Source organism: Bombus pascuorum, chromosome 9, assembly GCF_905332965.1.
Source record: "Bombus pascuorum chromosome 9, iyBomPasc1.1, whole genome shotgun sequence".
NCBI classification, from domain to species: Eukaryota; Metazoa; Arthropoda; class Insecta; order Hymenoptera; family Apidae; genus Bombus; species Bombus pascuorum.
The window spans coordinates 7,540,853-7,561,946 of record NC_083496.1 but is presented as its reverse complement, the minus strand read 5'-3'; the positions used below and the strand labels follow the sequence as shown (position 1 = coordinate 7,561,946).

At 36.7% G+C, this 21,094-nt stretch overlaps 1 protein-coding gene and 1 long non-coding RNA gene across 13 annotated transcripts in view; one reads left to right on the top strand and one right to left on the bottom strand.

Moving 5' to 3' along the window:
• The window catches only part of LOC132910772 (uncharacterized), a 158,865-nt gene that overhangs the window by 2,059 nt on the left and 135,712 nt on the right, over positions 1-21,094 (top strand). The gene's annotated exons all lie outside the window — the stretch shown is intronic.
• LOC132910734 (regulating synaptic membrane exocytosis protein 1) overlaps positions 335-21,094 on the bottom strand; it is a 153,664-nt gene continuing 132,904 nt past the window's right edge. For 4 of the 11 annotated variants that reach the window (XM_060966675.1, XM_060966674.1, XM_060966677.1 and 1 more), the window contains 8 exons: positions 20,894-21,072; positions 19,791-20,006; positions 19,040-19,371; positions 16,508-16,693; positions 10,436-10,523; positions 9,097-9,179; positions 8,779-8,886; positions 335-8,392 (listed from right to left, as the gene is read on the bottom strand). In XM_060966675.1, the coding sequence (XP_060822658.1) occupies positions 8,091-8,392; positions 8,779-8,886; positions 9,097-9,179; positions 10,436-10,523; positions 16,508-16,693; positions 19,040-19,371; positions 19,791-20,006; positions 20,894-21,072 (1,494 nt within the window). In that variant the 3' untranslated portion in view covers positions 335-8,090. Of the gene's footprint in view, positions 8,393-8,778; positions 8,887-9,096; positions 9,180-10,435; positions 10,524-12,565; positions 13,844-16,507; positions 16,694-19,039; positions 19,372-19,790; positions 20,007-20,893; positions 21,073-21,094 lie in introns of those variants that run through there. The other 7 variants (XR_009658840.1, XR_009658841.1, XM_060966680.1 and 4 more) reach the window with 7 other exon arrangements.

Genomic DNA, 21,094 nt, shown 5'->3' with positions numbered 1-21,094 from the left:
TCCGTTCATACATCTTTCTTATTAAGGGAGTAGGCCATCTGGGGTTACGGATGGGGTACATAAATCCACAAAGTTCCTCGAGAGGAGGAATGGGCGAAAAATTCGAAAGACTCGCGCGACGCGCTTTACTTGCGCCCATACATACTACAAAAAATCAGTCATGTTACGTACAATAATAAATCACCAGCGACGTAACAACCTTTCATCGAAACACGCTTTACTCAAGATTTGACGTAACTTTGGCAAAGTATTTTTCTTTTCATGTCATCCTCGATTCATCATCGATCCTAATCAGGATTATTAAAGTTCCCTCTTCGTTTCTTCATTATGTTAGTTCTTTCTTTCTCGTACTTTTATTCCTAGAACAGTGATTTCCAACCGCGTACATATTATTGGTTATCGGGCAAGTATTTAAATTTTCAATGCGTTTTTACATTTTCATTTTTAATAGCATTTTAATAGAATTGTACAATTTATTTTTCTTACAATAAAATCATAATTTTTATAGGAATTATATATTGAAATACTTTTTCCATTATTGTATCTCAAGCCAGAGGAATCTATAATATTCAACGAGGAATCATTGTGTATTGCGATTTATTGTGCACCGATCTGTGATAAACTCTGGGACTATAATTTGTTCATTTTGCAACATTGATAAAATTACTGATATTTAACTTGTTAATTTGAAGGAACCATTATAAACTTCTCTGTATCTCTCTATCTCGATAAACTCTGGAATCATAGTTTTATTTGCAACATTGATAAAATTACGTACGCTTGAACTGCAAGTAACGAAAGGAATCACAAAAATTCCGTCGTTCTACTGTATCGTTTCTCTTCAGTAAACTTATAATGTTATTATACTTTCATCTGTAACATTCAATAGAATTATTGACTCAGCTATACACATACTTTTTTATGGATTACACTCGTGTGACCTCGCGAGCCGAAGCTTTCGCATGTTCTCTCGACCAACGAATAGGAATCAACGATCTAGTTGAAACACACTGTCCTGGAAGGTATTCGCGCGCATAATTGCTACAGAAATCAGCAAAGAATAAACAAAATCAGCAAAAAATTTGAAGCAAGATTGCACAGAATGGATCATCATGGACACACGTTTCATCGTCGTGTAGTATCGTTAGAACAGAAAAATTGAAACTGTAGAAAATTGAATTTTGTGCGAGTATTTTGCCAAATCAACGAGAAAAAAGAGATGGAGTTCTCGTACTTTCTCATTCTTTCATCTTGCGATCGTGTCTTCCCTTATCGTATCGCAACTTCGATACGATTTCGTCGCCTAGGTATGTACGTGCGATGATTAATTAAAGTTTGAAGAATCGATTAACCTTTTGAGAGTACTATCGTCAAAGAAGCGTCTTTCTGTCTGCGTATGAGCATAATTTCGAATTTTGTCGAAACGATTTCTTTTAAGGAGAAAAATAAACTAGCAGAAGGAAAATCTAGCTTCGTTGATGAAACTGCCTGAATAGAATATAATGTGTCACGCACCATCGAAGACGCTTCTGTGCGGACTTCTATTACGGCTTTACTTAGACAACTTACTATCGCCACAGAATAAATAGAACATAGTCGATCGTGTAATCGCTAAGATTTATCGTTACTCGATTATCCCGTAAGTCTACCGCACATCGTGATTCTAATCCACGTGTGCGACAATCAACACTTAACACGTAAGTACATCACATGAAATTTTCTGTATAGAACGATACACCATCTAATTATGCTTAAAACTACCTCTTAAAGATGCCTCACCCAGCGTGTCTACTACGAGTTTCGTAATCCGCATTACTATCCGAATAGAACGCTTTCCGTAATACGAGTTATATAGAAAGATGAGCACGTAAGAAGGTTGGTGATAAGCGTGAATGAAGTACCATTGAAACTTCCTGTTCCGCGCAGAATTTCACGAAGTCTCGACCACATATCGCACGTGACAATTTCCCCTTCCGACGTTGCTCGCATTATACCCCAAGTATGTTAGAAAAGCGTTGCCTTATAGGAGAAAGTTAGAGGGACATAAAAGAGAAATGTAATATCGGAAATTACGCAGTAGACTGGCTGAGATATGTTTTACACATAGACACTCAAAGTTTAGGGTGATTTTAATCCTTGCATAGCTTAGGATATATCCGGATAACTTAAAGATTGATCTTAACATTATTTAAATGTTAAGTCTTATCATTTCAAAATAAATGCAAGTCAGTATACTATTTTAACTGTATCATCAGTGTTTAATTATTCACGTGTAATTCATCCACATTGGAACGATAATGATCAATCCTTAAGAACTCATGTCAACGATAGCACACGTTAGTAGAACTATGCAAGAATTGAACAAACTTTCGATCAATGATGGAATTTTATTATTTTAGCCGCGCAGGTATGTACGTCATTTAGTGTATCAACAACTGACGTTTATAGGTCTTGGATGATTATTGTCATCCTTTGGCATTCATGTGTTTTTTTCTTTTTTGTTCCATAAACACCAGTTATCGATTTCACTCAACATTTAAAGCATTAGTCGTATTACATTTGTTTTGTGATATTATATACTTCACAAACGACTGACCAATCGTCATTAGCCGCACAATCAATCATCCGTTGCTAACGACGAACAGCGTCGGTCCGTGCACAAACGTGTACATGTAAGTACGCTAGTACGCCAACACGATCGATATCATCGATCCCGCGATAAAGTATCCGTTTACGAGGATCAAGCATTTGTCGAAAATATTTACTTCACGTTCGCTTGCCTGTTTCTTTTACGATTTAGGCCGTAATTGAGCAGTATCTGTACAACTTGTATGAAACTGTGCGGTCGCTAAAGAAGGGTAACGAATCAGATCTTTTCATACGATTTCATTGCGTGATTATAGTCGAATTGATCGGACTAAACGGAAGCGAAAATTACCAACTTTTCATAACGCTATAGTCAATTCGAAACGTGTCTATCTAATAGTTTCTAGCATTCGAATTATAGAAAAGAATCTGAGAATTCTATCTTCGGGATAATTTTATTTTTTTAAAACTTTGATAGTGTAATAGCTTTGAGCTAAGTGTCTAGAATCTTTCTTACGTTGGAGATCATATTTCTCTTTCGGCTATATAGAAACTTACGCGAGAAGAGTTTTTTAAATAGAAACGCACGTGTACAGTGACAGGGCTAGAGATACTCTAACGTTCAACGGAATCTACGTCATGTTCAGCTGTATACATATATGTATATGGAGTCTGGCGGAAAGCAAATTAGAATTTATTAGCTTAATTGTCGTTATTCGTATCGATCACAGTGATATATCATGTGGAATTTGATTTTAACCTGCGCGTAATGTGCATGCCCGACGTTTGATCCACGCAAGCATAGGCGCGAATCGATGAGATTGTCTTTAGACACTTAGACGTTAGAACAAGTACATACAACACCGATATGTACGGGAAGAGGTTGTTGCTTGGATTTAATCCCTAATTTTTTCTGTATTTCGTTTCTTGGGATGTTCGATCACGGCTCGACAACGACATACCTCGACTCGAAAGCGGCTTGTTCGCAATGTTTCCTAAATGCTCATTCCACTATATTCCTCTATGCAAACGCGATCGATTATCCCGTTGATGTATATCATACGGTATCGCAGGTACATACATACAATTATATCGATGACATTATGTCTATACACCTATACGATTATCTTACTCGTGACTGTGCCTTGATAATTTATAATTACGTATGGGATATCTGCTAAAAGATTCATAGCATACATAATTTGGATCAATGATCTCGATTGTCAATTTCGATACGGCATATGTATCCTCATGTAGCATTCTTATCCTCATATGTGTATGTATATAAGTATATGTATGTATATATATATGTATATATATAGATTTCTTTTATATTCAAATATCTATATTACGTGTATATTTATATATGTATGTATATATATAGTATTCTTTTATATAGGCGATTACAATAGTCACAAAGTTGGGCAGACTTGATTCATATTCGATATCGGAAGGCTGCTCTTATTTCGTAGAAAAAAGTGACGGCGGGAAAGAAGTGTACTCTCTTTTACTATCGTCATTTTCTCATCGTTAGAAGTTTAAATAATTTCCAGATGAAAATACATAGGTATATTTTAATGTCTTTTGAAGAAACGAAACGAGGTCGTAGCGAATCGCGTGGTTGTACGACCTGTATCCATAAATCCTACGAGAGTTGAAAAGCTTTTGGAAGATTAGAAGGTATCATTCCGTTTCAATCGAAATCCATCTAGAGCTTCGTGAAATATCACCAACGACAAATGCAGTCTTGCTAGCAAAATAATTCAGCGACAGCGTTGATAGAAACCGCGATGCTAACGATCACAATGGTAATCGGTAATTAATAAATAGTTCGCATCGACGATTTAGTAGAAAATGGGTCTACGGCGTGCTTAGCCATTTAGAAAGGAAAAACCTTTCGTCTACAGTTTTAGATGATTGCATTCGTTCAACAGGATTGTCCGTGCGATTAACATCGGACGAGGATATCTTCGAGGAACGCTCGTCAACGTGGCGGTTATTACGCATCGATCATTCGACTCGAGAGCTCTCGTCGAAAGTATCCTCGTGCCTAATGTACCCTTAAAGAAACGTTAGGATATGTTTGTAGGCCGATCAGATTTTGCGTTTGTCAAACAATCTGCTCGTGTGTTGCTCTTTTACCTCTAAACATTCGTTTCTTTTCGTTCGTTTCGTGTTTGTATACATGTGTGTATGTGTGTATGTGTGTGTGTGTGTGTCCGATTTTTTTTATTTTTTTTTTTTTTTTTTTAAGACTTGTATTACACCAATAAATCGAATTTGTGCTACACGTTTTGAGATTATTATATAGGCCATCAAGAATCGTTGCCTCCTTTTTGCCTTCGAAAGAACGAGACTAGAGTCTCCAAGACGACGTTAAGTCGCTAAAGGACGTTGCAAGTCGAGTCCTAGGATTGAATCGTTATTAACGATACGTATAGGTAGTAAAGATTTTTGCTTTAGATAAGAGTTTCGGAGGGACTCAGAAGTGATCGATAGAAATGAGGTACAAGTCAGGTTAGATCAGAGATAGCCTGCTGGTGTTCTCAAGACAGAACTTTATGTTAACGCGGAATAATCACTTCGCTTTTTCATCTCTTTCGGAACGATAGCCCGTTTATCGCTGGGAGAAGGTCATCATCCAAGATAATAGTAACTCGTAATATTGGGGCCTTAACAGATTTTAACCTTTATCGTGTTCGAAATTGTTTGAATGGTCCATACTCTTGTCGTTTATTGGTCTGTGAAAATTTATTCGAATCGTGATAATCTAGTATTGAGTAGGCATGCATTTCCAGATTGTTGTTGTTACATAAACTGAAATTACAGAGGACTGCGCGTATAAATATACCACTGAATCAAAAAACACGTGTAACTGAATTACTAATCGAAAAGAAACGAATCCCGTAATTCGATAGGCCATCGTAATTTCTATGTACCATTAATACACGTTTAGGTTTAATAGAATTATGTCGTAAAAGTATCGTATCGCGCACGCGACATTGTAATACTTTTATCATGCACGTATCTCCTCACAAATACGTATCGAATGATTTATATTTGACGATATAATAGCGTAATTTCTGTTTCTAACTCGGGCGGGGTAAGCGCAATACTTTCGGACTAATCATCGTCCGTACTTTGTGTCGCGTTTCGATTCTTTCGCTTTTTCTATTATTCTATTCCTTCCAACGTCGCCACAGTTTATTCAAAGATCTGGCAGATCCTCGATAAAACGCTGTATCCTGTTTTAGAATATTCTCCTCGACATTATACCTAGGAATTGTCCTAGCGAAAGAACGAAACATACGTTTAAAGGTTAAGGTCTCGAGGGCCATTGCAAATACTATCGATCAATACCAGAATCAAATGGAAATTTGCGACAAATCTAACATGCGATTGATATTTATCGTTTCGATATACCCGATACGAAAAAGTTTCATGGAATATTTAATACATCTCCTATGACATCAACACGGACAAAGTTGTAAAATCGAAATTACATAGGATTCTTGTAGTGGCCCTCGCGATCGTACTCTTTTTCCTTTGTTCTTTGTTCCGGAAACTTCGTATATGAAATTCGCGAGTGTTAAAGGAATCTCTGTTGTCAGTCTACGAGCTACAAAAATTGCATGACTTCTAAACACCAATTTTTTTTTTTCTTTTTTTCTTTTTGTTCAATTGCCATTCATGTTGCCCGTAAAGTTGTTCTGGTAACCACTTACCGATTGCTCTTTGTATTCGGCTCGACCAGCGAGCCTTAAAACGATTGTCTATCGTTAAATAATTGAAACGTCGAAGAAGTAGTCTCGATCTTTAATTTGCAATAGTTTGTGTCGCTTCATTGATTTCTTCGTCATACCTGTTTTACTACGATCAAGCAAATTCTATCTCGTATGAATGAAACGCATTTGTATAATTTATTTTCATCGATAATCACGAAATCGTTGATTCAAACGAATACCGTTTTGCTGGTTTAGTCGGACGTATGTGATATTCGTATCGAGGCGCTTCTTCCACGAACAAAAAGTACTTAACGATACATTCGTCGGTGAACATATATATTTATTTCACCGAATGCAAATCGGTTCGTACGTTAGCCACGAGACTCGATCGAATCGTAAAGCTGGATCAACCAGTGCACGCGTTTCCGTGACAGATGTCGATCGTCTCTCGTATATCTCTGTCGTTCCTTAATTTATGGGAAAAATGGACCCTCGTCGTCTCTTTAAGACATGGCATCTTCTCCTTACCCTTCCTCATGTTCCACGCTTTAATAATTGATGAAAAAAATAGAATCTTTCTTATGTTTTTTTCTTCTTGTAGTTTCATCTTCGTTTCATAAGTTGCTCTCTGTGGAATAAATTTACACAGGTACATCCTTATTGCTAGAACCTTCGTGGATATTCGCGAACAAATTTCACAGAATGTGAAAAATTACTGCCGTAAGAACTCGACACTTCAGGATATCGATTTGCTCTTCAATGTTTTGTCCTGCCTTGCTTGCATCGGTCGTTGTAAAAACGACACGCAGCGAATTCTTTATAATCGACTATCCACGAAAGGTGAATAAAAGGAAATAGTTAGAAACTGTGATTCTATTGTTAGCTCCGGTATTAATCATCTCGATGATAAATCATCGATCGAAGCGATCAGAGTTTGATTGTCTTTCAGCTTGTTATCACGCGATCGTGATAACACAAATGGAAATATAGAATTTACTCTAGTTGGCTAGTTTATGGTACAACGGAATCCCAATTTTCAAATTGCAAATTAATAATGAAGATACAGCAGCAATGGCGGCACGATCGTTAAATTGTAATTATCTATGATATTATCAATTATGTTATTAGAATGATTTGAAGATTGGATCAATTTTTGTAAAAAAAAAAAAAAAAAAAACGAACCTTATATCTGTAATTCAAGTATACTTTCTAAGTACTGAAAATAAAACATCATCTCTGATACATAATGATTGAATCTCGTAAAATGCTGCTTTAGTCTTGGGAAGGACTTGGATATATTACAAATTGAAATTGATCCCATCGCTAATTGTCCGACTTAGGCTATCGTTATTGCTCATTGTCTCGTCCATGGAACTTTCATTAGCGAGCGTAACTCCATTGCTACTTGCCTGCGTGTTCACTTAGTCTCTTTGTTCCTTGTCTGATAAACTGTAATCTAGTTTGACCATTAACAACTTGTTCATGATCGGGCCGTGACACGCTCGACAAGCTCGAGATTCCGAAGTACCAATTCGTCGAAACAATCTGTACGTAGATTAGAAAAAAATGCATTAGAAAATCCAATTAGGAAGTAATTAAAAACTAGTAACTAAGGATGAGATGAACGAGAAAAATAGAAGGAAGAAAGACCGTTGAAGAAAACAACGTTTGGTTCCATCAGGAGATAATTTTCACGACGGACTCGTTCTCGTCCTTGAGCAGAAGGCTCAGTCTGAGGTCGAGTTCTCCGGCCTCGAGGGCCCATTTTTCCCTCAGCCATCATGGAGAGTCCGCGGTATGGGTGCCAAGAGTGTGAATCGGGAACAAGGGATACCAATCGACGGTCAGCCGTGTCAATGGAAGAAGATCGAGGCTCACTTCAGCTCCACCTAAGCCTTGATTACTTTCGAACGCCTGCTTCTTCTCCCATAGCATAACCAACAGATTCCTTCCGAGGGCGTCGCAGCTGCTGTATTTGATAGTTTGACGATATTGCGGGTTCCTCGAGTGCCGTATTACGCGTGTTTTACGTTTTTGCAGCCACCTATCGCCATCTCGAAGATATGTTTTCACGTAGGTGTCTGTATCGTTATAAAAAATTGTAATTAATTATCGAAGCATCATTTTATGCACAGCGTAATATCGAGGCATTTAGGTTTTCGCGATAGACTCGAGGCTTCTACGTGTGTAGTCGTGTCTTCGAGGAAAATGCGTTAGCCGATATATCAGTGTGTCTCTTGATAAAGCTGCCTGTCGTCTTAGCGAGACATCGAAACGTATCTTTCTCAAAAACACGAGCTCACACGCAAAAGCCTGGATCCTAGATTCATTTTCTGTTGGCAAGAATTCTAATTCTTGTACGTCAATTTACAGTAAACAAAATACGCGTTAATAAAAAGCTTTCACAATTGAATGAAAAATCGTACACGTTAGTTAGAAATATTTAGCGAGAAACGCAGGAAATTACCTGGCTCTTCTTTTTCGCCGGGGCAAATGCGTCTAGCGCATATAACCTCGAGTTCGAGCGTTCCCTTGCTTAGGCAGAAACCCAGTTTCACCTCGCCATTTTGACCTGCTAAAATCCATGAAAAATTCACACAATTGATCCAAAGTTTCTCACAAGGGAACCTTCTCCGATAAATTCATTGTTTCTCCTTTCCGTGACAAGTTTTGTATTGAAACACTGATGCGATTAATACACGAAGAAAAGAGAAATGAAAGATTATTTCGAAAATCAAACTGAAATTCTTGACATCTGTATTTAGTAAATCGTCAAATTATTTACCAGCTATCATCTTGAATCCCTTTGGTGGCACCTGTCCGCGACCCAGCTTTGCGTCAACGCCATTTTCGTTTCTCATCGACTGACTAAATGTAAAAGAGAACAGAAAAGCAAAGAGAGATTAATATTCCGTGAAATTAAACAAAAGTTACACGAGTGTACGTTAGGACAGATCTAAAATATATGAGAATAAAGTACTAGAGTACTAGCAAGCTAAAAGCTAGAGAGCTAACAGACTAACACTAAAAAGTGAAGTCCACTTTACAATTTCATCGTTTTTATCGTTTGTGCCAGACGTTAGGGAAAGAGGGAATGTTAGGAGGGGGATAGAATGTGCATCTGTAAAGTAAATAGCATTAGATTATTTAACTATGTAGTATGGTGTAATAAAGTATTTATGCTGCATTTTTCGTGTCATTTATGACGATCGTCAATTTTGAAAATTATACTATTAAATTCACGTTGCTGGTTCAACGACTACTTTATACGACATTTTTCCATGTTCGAAGAACTTTTTATGGAAAGTATTACCAAAATTATGTAGCCTTAAAATCATTGAAGTAAATGACGATATTTTTCCTTTTCTTTTAAAAACACAAATAAGCTGAATAACTCATTGAACAGTTAATTAAAATACATTCTACAGTGAAAAGTAATATATTATTATAAGAATAATTAAAATCATTTTAAAGAATAGCTTAGTTTCAAACTGAGATACTGTATTAATTTACTTGATAAATTACAATTTTCAATCTGTTATCATACGAATAATAATACAAAAGTGAAAATAATTGGCACAATATATAATTATCATAATACCGCGTTACTGACATTAATTATGATTTATAATATAGCAAGTACTTTTATCCTGTTAGAAGAATTTATAACTCTGTAATAAGAATTTAATTTGAAACCTTTAGAGAATTAAACAGAGGTTATCCCAGTTGATATTATAGCATGGAGATAATAATTTCAGTTCGTTGGATATATGTAAAATGAGAGAAAACAAAACCGTGGTAGCAACTTTTAATATTTGCATTCAAATTGTTCGAAAATTATAATCAAATTATTATAAGAAAATACTGGATAAATTTTGTTTTAACCTGGCTGAGATTTTATTATTTACAGAAAGAAACAGATTTATTAGATACTTATTTCCAGGAAGTATTTAAAAGTATAACAAATATATTTAGAAAGTGACAGAGAAAAATTTACTGCCACTAGGTCTCGAGTAATTTTTTATACAAATTTCAACTATCTTTCGCTCCACTAAAGAAACAGATACGGTTAAGCAGAGGTCATAGTTTTTAGTTATATATTTCTTATAGTCAGCGCTACTTACCTCCATTTTTCTTCCTCTTCTGATTCACTGTTGCGATCGTAAAACCTCTCCGGAATATTCATGACGCTGTCTTTGCGCTCACCCCGCCCTGCGAGTTAGAGAAAAATATTTCCTTTCTGTGACCTGTGTATTTCGCGATTGCCCGCCCAGCAACCTGCATGTCGTGTGATTTACTTTTCCGGGTGTAACACGTTGATCTTCTTTCTTTTTTCTTTTTTGTTCCCTTGCTATTTTTCAAAGGAGAGAAAGAGTTATTTCTATCGTTTGCCTCTCTTTTCTCATGGCCGTGCGCAATGCCACGCAGATTGCCGGACAGTCGTTGCTCGAAATCCATTTTATGCATACTGGATCTGGCTGTCTACTCGGGGAGTTCATACTTTTCCAACAAAGCCTTACGTTTCACAATCAACGAAGCACCCAAATTATATCAAGTACCCTCGAAATGGTAAAGCATATTTCTAACTGTGCGCACTTATATCTTGTTTGTGACATGTAGAGTAAAGAATGGGATTGAAATGTCGAGTAATTACAGAGTGCTTATCGAGTATTTATGGAGTTGGTTCAACTTTTAAACGAATACGCAACTCTTACAGGAGATGCTACTTTTCGAGATAATAAAATGTTGTCGAACGAAAGTCCAAGTTTTCATTAATTACACAGACCAACTGGGGATAAATGGCTATTAATATTTCCATACGACTTTCTAATTTTCTACGTATAAAAATAGTACGGTTCAAAGTTATCTGCAATCCTTAAAAAGTAACGTTATTACCTCATACACATGAATGAGAGGAAAATTTGGAAAAAATTCGAAGATTATAAGTTGTGCCACTATAGTTGTAAATGAGTGGTGTGCAGGGTAGATGATGTAAGGATTCTAAATTTGCTCACATCAGCATCTACGTACATCGATAGATAATAATCGATAAGAATAATGCATCTAATGGTATTACGTTTTATCGCTGAAAAATAAGGTAGATCTGTTTTAAATTACTAGTGTACTATCAAAAGAAGGTATAAGAAGAAAGCACCAAGAGATAAATTCAAGATTAGGACGACAAACCACAATGAAGCCTACTTACGGTTTTCTTAGCTACGTGTTGCAAAACTCTAGCTAAGAATGGAACAGGTACGTCAATTGTAGCTATTTCTTGAAAATCTACGGAATTATCGTTATTACAAAGTTGGCATTGCTATCACGAATTACTAACTACTGTGTCTATCGGGCCTACTAATTCTACGCGAGGATATATTCAGGTACAATACAATAGGATGATGATAGGAGACACGTAAGACACTAATGCAGTCAGTCTTCCGATTCAGTAACATTAATCATATAATATCGTCTTCTATGCAATAAAAATTGGAGAATTTGTTCGTGAAGTATTAATTTTTTCACTTTGAACTTGTATCTTTAAATTACGTTCATGATTAAATAAACTTTGAGAACTAAATTAAAACAGTTAGTTTTTCGATCTAGCAACATTAATCATATGGAATAAATTAGTAAATTTGTTCGCGAAATATCAGCTGTCTCAGATTAAAGTTACTGTATCTTCTGATACTTTTCGTCGTTAAATGAACTTTGAGAACTAATAGTTTCCATTATTTTGTGTAAATATTATATCATTTATTATTCTCTCTGTTGTGTGCAACGTATATAGCTGATTATTATTAGTTTCCGAAGGAATGCTAAATGACGCGCGTGAATTTTTTTATTAAATTTTATCGTTTTTCGTTCCTATTTAAATGTTAGACAAGTATCGATGTTTAATTGTTAGCGTTCAATAACAGTAGCGTTTCGCTAGATATCTGACAAACATGTCAGAAATCTGTCATCAAGCATGTTTGGTACGAATACCGATAGTCTGGTTGGAATCTATTGGAAGATTATGGTAGGATTGAAATTAATGGGTCAATTTGTGGCATGTTTGATGATCAAAGTAGTAAGCTACAGACATATCTCTTTGAATTATCATCTAATTCAAAGAATTTAATTTATAATGGGAATTTCCGGTATTTCATTAGCGAAGAAATTATATGAAATGGTTGGAAAAAACTTTACATTTTTATATAAAGTTCTATATAAAAATTGAAATTTTTCTAAAATGATACATTATCGTTATGATATCGTGGCACATAAATAATACCGACATTTATTTCGCACGATCTCTTATATTGTATCCTTTTCCTTACTATATGGAATCAAGTAGTACAGGTCGATCATTAGCGAAACACAAACGAGTAGCTGTCGTCGCCTAGCGTTCTACTATCATTTAAATGTATTACTTTCCGCTTTATTCTCTTCTACATATTTTTCACGTTCAACGAGAACAGATTTTCTTCCTAAAATCCTTATGAATATTCACGAACATATTTTCGCAACAAACAAATTTCCGCTCTCAAAGTGCATTCAAAAACATATCGAAGATCAGTTTTCCTTACCATGATTGTAGACATAGCAACGAGTGGTTAGCGATCAACTTAACTATTGCTAATACTACGATACTAAGCGAGCATTTAAAATCTAAATATAAAGCATTACTGCGAGCAGGCAGAGGATTGGCGTAATAAAAAAAAAAAGAAAAAAAATGAATAGGGGTAAAATTACGTACTACGCAATTTACGAGTTTCCTACAAATATACCTTGACAAAAAATTTATTGAATGCAGGGTGCCTTTAGATATTGGAGCACACTTACATTTAAGACAACGTTTCGAGCAAAACACAATAATCCATGGGAACATTTGAAGCAGTCCCATTCTCATTTCTTTCTCAACGTTTTCGTTATAATAGGACCTTCCCCGCTGGGAGGCAATATTCAAACAAAGTGGTAAAAGTAACAATGGAAAAAGATAAAATACATTGCCTCCTTAAACTTTCCTTCCGAGTATAACTTATAAAAAGAACATCGATTACAATCTTTCACGGTCTTAAAAAAAAAGAAAAGAAAAGAAAAGAAAGACACGTCTATTATTACAGTTAAAGAAAAGTAGGAAGAGATAAACGTAGAACGAAATAGGAGAAGAAAAGGGAACAAGGACGTTAAAATATAACAGAGAATGGGAAATAACGTTTGCGTTTAACCGGAATAGGCAAACAGATAAAGAAACGGATAGGCAAGGCAAACGTGTCGGCAAATAGGCAGAGAGTGGAACGAAGAAGGAAAGGAATAGAAAGATGGATAGAGCGAGACTAGTGGAAAATAGAATGGAATAGAATAGAGAGAAAGAGAGAGAGAGAAAGCGAGAAAATGTATCTTACCGGAAGCCCGTGACGGTGGTCCACAGTGTCCTGTGGTTATTTATCGAGGTGGTATGGAGTGCGGCAGTGGGAAGGAGGCCGAGTTACCGGTCCTCGGAGATACAGGCTCGCACTGCCACACAGTAACCGTTGGGACTACGCACGCTGTTGTCGTTGATCGATGATGTTGTGGTTGGTCGGTCGATCGAGCCCACGATTCGTCGTCGATCGGGGTGTCGGGATGGTGACGATGGCCGATGGCGTTTCGACCGAGCGAACCGAGCATTTTGATCGACCGTGTACGCATGTCAGAGATTGCCGGACGGTGCCGACCGAGAAAGGAGATCAAGAAAATGAACAAAGAGAGAAAATTGGCGGCTTTCTTCGTCAGCGGATCATGAGAGAAGACGAACACTCAGTATATAGTGGAGAACACGATCAGCGCATAGCTTTTGGCACTTGGCGTTTGATGGTTTCAACGTAAACGAGGAACCAGGCCTGATGAGGTGTGGTAGATTGTTACTTTTTGTTTGTCTGTTTGTTTGTTTGTTTTTGAACATGTCGAGAAAACTCACAAAGAGTGGCGTGCAAAGGCACACATATGAAGGAACATCGGGAGCTAGAGCGGGAGAGAAGAAACCAAGGCGTGATCGATCGCGTTCTTCGATCGATCCTTCTCCTCTCCTCCATCCGCTTTCGACCTCCTCCGTTCCTGAATTCCTTTTCAACTTTGCTCAAGTTAGCCTTTTTTAGCCAATCACTTTGTTTCTCGGCCTTGTCGGATGATATTAGGTCGTTGGTGTCTTAGGCTGGCACAGGCGGAACGAGTACTCAGCGACAGGCAACAGCGGCGCAACAGCGATCGCACAGAGATGAGCATAGAGCACAGATCATTGCGACGAATGAACTTTTGGAAATGCCAGCTTCTCCAATGAATAGATAGGCAGACAGACAGAGGTAGGATGACGCGATTTAGCACTGTCCGAACGCGAAACATCCGGCTCGTTCTAGCCAATCGCACTTTCCATATTGTTAGCGAGTCACTCGCTTGTTCCGAACGATTAATCCCTTTCGAACGTCGGTTAACTTTGAATTATCGCAAAACACGACAGAATTATCTTTGGCTCGAGTGAATCGACGTCCAAGTTTTCATTCTTCCAAATTAAGGTTTTCTCAATCTTCGATCATCTTGTGGTACGTGTAGCTGATTATCACGACATCGATGCCGCGTTAACAACAAAACGATCAAATAATAAATATCTGTTTAATTTGTAACCAAGTTTACGCCAAACGCAATCAAAATTTCTGTCGTGTGTGTCGAACAAAATAAAGATGAATTGCGTTTAAAACAAATCATAAGAGACTTCTGACACCAATTTCCGCTGATATTGTTCGATGATCTATAGTCGGTGAAAGCACTGAATCGTCATGGGTGTGTGTTTCAAATTAAGAGAACCGAGGAAAATAAATAGCGAAACGTTCTATACAGGCTAGATCATTATATTGGTCCTTTAACATAGTTACCGTTACCAATAGACGTTAGTGCTTCAGAAATTTTTATAATTTTTTGTTCTATCGATGTGTCAAAGAACGCAAGGCTCCCTTCCAGGCCGATCCGTTTCCGGCTCGATTAATTTTATCTTGCTACCATACGAACGAGAAGAACGGGGGCTAACTTGGACGAAAAAATTGTTAGGATACTTGTTCGCTCGGTCAAATCGCGCGATATCGATGGGACGTGATTACACGGAGGCACACGGAAAGGAGAAAGTAGAGAAACAAATAGACGTGTGAAGTAAAACGAGTGAGAGGGAGGAAGAAACATGATATATCGCACAGAAAACACATATAAGTGTAAGATAATAAAGGCTTGTGAATGATATATGGGAAAATGCACAAAAATGTACACATACGATACGGACCTACACATATATTTATATATGTATAATAATAATTTTCATTCAAACAATCACTCTTATGTTCTTTTGCGCAGAGAACAAGAAATTTGGTTTTCAGTCGATAGACAAGTTGGTTTGGTTGAAAAGCGCAGGAAATTTATCTTCGTTCGTTGGAACTCTCATTCCAAGAAATTTATCTCCTCTAACTTGCTATCGATAGTTTAACGTGTGATCCTATATCCTAAGAGATTTATTTTCACCTACTCGTTATCGATATTCTACGACACAGTAGTATTCTCAACTTTATAGGTAATAATATTTCAACTACACCTGCGTACACGCACTGAGAGACAAGATTCTCAGAGATATTTTCTACTCACAGCTTGAAATCTTGTCTTACCATGTAACAAGAAGAAAAAGAGGCAGTCGCAGCTTTTATGTTCCAATAATCAATCGTCTCTAACGAAACCCGGCTTCCACGTAGCAGAAATCGTATCGAGTTGAATGAGATTGGATTAAATCGAATGATGGCGCCCGATAATCATTCTAGCCCGTCTAATTCAGTTTACCTTGCCTCTACGCTCTACACGGATACATGTACGTCCGTGCACATACATTTATTCGCATGCGTACGATACGCACGGCGCCGGCCGAAGTGGAAGATTCGATCTGCTGATCGGCTGGTGGACGAGGATGGATCGAGCCGACCGACGATCCAACGATCGAGAACGGTGGTGGTGAGAAAATAAGAGAGACAAAGACGAAAGAATATAGAAATAAATCGACGAGCGGGTGAAAGACAGTCAAACAGATATAGACAGACGGACAGACAGGCAAACAATCGCATGGATGAATGAACGAACTGACGGACGGACGAACGAATGGTTAGGCGAAATGATGGCCAAAAGAGAAGCAACGTATCCATACTCACGGCTCTCGCGTCTTTTGTCTCCTGTGAGACTCATCGTCCTGCCAAGCTCCCTCTTGGCCGCTTTCAGTGATCGTAGACCCTCTAGAATTTCTTCGGGATCCCTCATCGGCCTGGTGAACGAGCTCCGTCGTCGATCCCGATTGTAGTGCACTATATTCGGCATATCAGCTTCTCCCATGCTTCCGCCTGGAAAATCGAACGTCACATTTTGTAAATTTATTGAAGATTTTATAGAAGCGAACTCCGATATTTGGAAAATTTTAGAGAATCAGTGACATAACACATTATGAATATCCTTGTTAGACGGCTGATATTTATGCGGGTTCATATTTGGATAAAATATGTGATTTGGTTAAATTCGTGCAAACACCAGGAACTTCTTTTTGGCAGAATAGTATTACGTAATGGAGGATATTTAGTTTATACAGAATCGGTAAAAGTGGTTAATTAATTTTTAAAATATAAATTACTTAGATAGAGTTAAATTAGTAATTTTAACTTATAAAATACACGTTCCTGGTTTGTCCTCTTTTGCTTGTAATATTGTAAAGTTTTCATGTTCGTATATGATGAAATATACTCATGTAAGTTAAAATACATCTCCGTAGATATTTCAAATGTTCGGTAAAAGAATGTTAATCATTCAGGATATTTCGCTGCTTTTTAATACATAATATTAAACGTTAGATAGACTTTTTCTAATCTGTTGAAGCAATATTATCTTACGTAATATTTCAATGTATAAAATCAAGCACTGAAAATCATTTTATGTTAACAAGATTCATAGTTAATAATGCTTTGAAAATACTCGTAGTTCATGAAAGTACTTGAAAGACCGACATCGAAAATTAGTTATAAAATTAGTTTAGCTTGTAAGCTCCCGTGCACTTTGAAGTAAGTATTCAGAAATTGAGTAGATCGAAACGAATTAGCGAAGTCCAAGGATAATTATGAAATCGAAGACACTGCAAATATAATTTTCTCGTTCAAGAACAAGGACATCAACGAAGAGAAGTACCATGGATGACCTAAAATTTCTACGACGATATCGCGTCTTGTTGGAAGTTTGATTTTCAACCCTGACCCAGTTTTTATAACATATAATACAGAAGTCAAACAAGCTTGATTCGGTCTGATCTAGATCCAACAGGTTTGTTATTCTGTTTGTTATTCTCTTCTCAAGGGGTGTTTAACGAATAAAACATTATTTGTATTATCATGATATTTTTGAAAAGAAAATATAGTATCTAGAACGTTAGTATCTTTGAAGAATGATGGAATTTTTATTAAATAAATTAGAAATAAATATCTTATGAATTATTCAATTATTTGTAATTGCTACGATTGAACAGAAGTACATATTTTACAAAGAATTGCACGTTATACAGATTCATAAGGACTTTTCATTCAATAGGGTCTTTTGTTCTTCACAATATTCTTTGTAAATTGAATAGTTACGATTTTGTAATGCGAAAATCTTCTTTGAAATAATAAAATAGCATGCGAATTTTAAATTTACTGGAAAATCCTCCACCTTTCTGAACTTTGAGATGTAGTCCGGTGGCATTTTATTTCACTTTCTATATTTTATGGATGTAGCGAGAACTTTCGATACAGAAATAAAAAGGTTGAAACGCCAACGAATATTCAGTGAAATACTGAGAACTGGGAAATAATGGTCTCTTGTTCAGCCTTTAGATTACAATGTATGTTCTCACATTTATATTTGACTTTTTCCAGATATCGACGTTTCCATTATCTACTTGCGTTTCACACATATTTGTTTCCTGATAGCGTTCCACCGTTCATAAGAATGAATATTGTACAATGCAGAAATTACAAGAATTTATTCAATGCATTTATCGCTATTTATAATTTTTTCAATTTCATAGAGAAACATGGCAATGTACACGTAATAGCAGTATTTAAAAATCTCATAAACATGTTCTTTGTAACTAAAGTTACGTTTATAACAGATGTCACATAACTGTGAAATTTATAACTTCTTTACTACATTTAGTAGTAAAGCAAGTAGTTGGCACGATAGCTGATTAAAAATCACATATGTATAGCTTTTGAAGCCTATAGAGCTAGAAGCCTTATTTATAGATCCGAGAAATAATTTAAATTACAAATTAAATGCAATGCAAACGTTCTGCTTACTAGATGAATACTTAGAGTTTTAGAAATTCTCGAAAATAGCTCCACACGTCTGTGTCATAATCTCAGACAACTGAATAGATTAGGAACACGCTACATACGCTAAAACTACAAAAAAATCAATACAAATAAAAAACCGAATTCAATTCGATACACAGAAGCGCAAGAATTGAACAACAGTTTGTTATAATTTTCTAAATTCGTATAACATGATCTCTTTGTTAATTTTTATGTTTGCCATATTAACGAATACTTGCAATTTTGCTGAATTATATACTTCAACAGTAGTCTTATCACGTAGAAAATGTTCGACCTGTACGGTTAGGCTATTGGAACGTATGTACGTACAGACATAAATGAACGTGCACTTACGTTTACTGTCGGTGCCGCCTTGGCTTTGGAAACTGCTTCTTCGGCTGCCGGGCAACGATCTACTGTAATCTCTGTTAAGTTCGTACGGTTCGACTTCTAACTGTTCGGATTGGCTGGAACCTCTTCTAGAATTTGCATGCCAAGCGTGATCCGGGTGCAAGTAACCGAGCTCCGGACTTCCGCTGTCGCTTTGTGTATCGTCACTGTAGCTTCTTTCACGCAGTTCCGTCTTTCGCAGTAACCTTTGGGCAATTTCCATTGAAAGAGAGCCACGGGGAGAACAGTACGGCGATTTGCTTACGCGAAGGCCGCGAGGATCTTCTAGCCGATACCTGCAAACGATTCCATTCCGTTCGTGAGTTATCTCGTAGATTGTTCTTATGTACGGTATGAAGCTTAAGTTACCGCAATTTTAGAAGATACGAGAAAGTAGCGCGCTGTTTTTTAATGGCGGTACAAATTCTTAATATTTTGGATATTATTCGTACGCTGTACGCTTTTGAACATTTCTTTTCCTTTATATGCATAAACATCCGCAATGAAAATTACATTATCTGTTATACGAGTTACCAGATATTAAATCGTACTCGCAGTTTATTTAACAGGAATATTTTCTAAGATGCAACGACTAAACTCGCGACTACAAAACAATAAAAATGAAACTATATCGCTAAGGATGGTTTTAAATTGCAATTAATATATGTCGCGGAGAAGGTAACCGTATCTTTTATTTCTCGTGAAAGATACTTACCAAACAGCTCTATCGTTTTCGAGAGCTCGCTGTAAATCAACGCTGCATTCGCCGAGAAAAACGTTATCGCCATCGGGACAGAAATCCCAGAGAGTTACTTCGATTGCTCGCTTCATCAAACTTTCTCCATCGACTCCGGAGAAGAGCAATGTTGCATTCCAAATTGGCTTTTGACTTGGCTCCGCAACCGCGGTTTTCAAAGTAATTTGATCAGCACTGAAATGTATATGTAATACCGAGCTATTGATATCGCGATCGAATATATAGGAAACGAATTTACAATATAAAAAATACGCAGGAAAGTACGGAGCCATTTGATTATTTCGAAAAGAGAACGAAACAATTAAGTTAAGGAAGCATGGAATATTGCCCGCATTCACTCCACATCATCCGATTTCCATTTATTTAGATCGTTACAGAATCATTTGAATGGAAAAAGGTTCAAAGCCTATGAAGGAGTTCGAGATTATTTCTCGTTGAGGTAACAAAGCCTCGGTTAACAAGAGATTGAAAAGCTTATGAAACGTTAGCAAATAATAATAGAGATCGTTACAACCGAGATTGTACTGACTGGAAATTTACTGATATAGTATATCATCCTGTAAACATAATACAGAAATAGCTTCCATAAATACGTAGCTAAATATACGAATATGCTTGGTAATTCATTTATTATTTAGATAAAATTACTCGTTTCTTTACAGTGTTATCTTTCACGAATGACAATTAATAAGATAAAGCGCTAAGTAATCGTTCAGAAAGTCGTGCAAAAGATTGTTCACCAAGATTTTAGTAGACTGATATACTATTTAGCAAAAACGTAGTATCAACGGTGTACAGAGTTTTTGTAAAGGCGTGATTAAAGTAAGTACGTAGCTGAAAACGTACATAGTTGCAATAGTGGCAAATGATCCAACTAAGCTTCGTCTGGTTGAAAACGCTATTTCTACTAGTTATTATTTATAAGATAATCAAGTCTATAATAGATTTTGTTCGTTTTAGCGTTAGAAAAGTAATGTAGTATTAACGACAATCTACATATTAGCACGATCTAATTATTGTGCTAACGAAAATTCATTATCTCTTCTCAAATAAACTCTTACCAAATTGGGACTAGAATCAATTTAGCATAGGCTTCCGGTAATGCACCGTATCCCGTGTCATCTCTGGGGCACAAGTCGTCTGCCATGAAAACAGAAACGATCAACTCCTTGCGATCCGCTTCGTAGGAAACTTGAATCTGTACCCGGCCCGTCACTTGCTTCTCTTTCGCGATTTGTTCCTAAAATAGAGGAGAGGAAGAT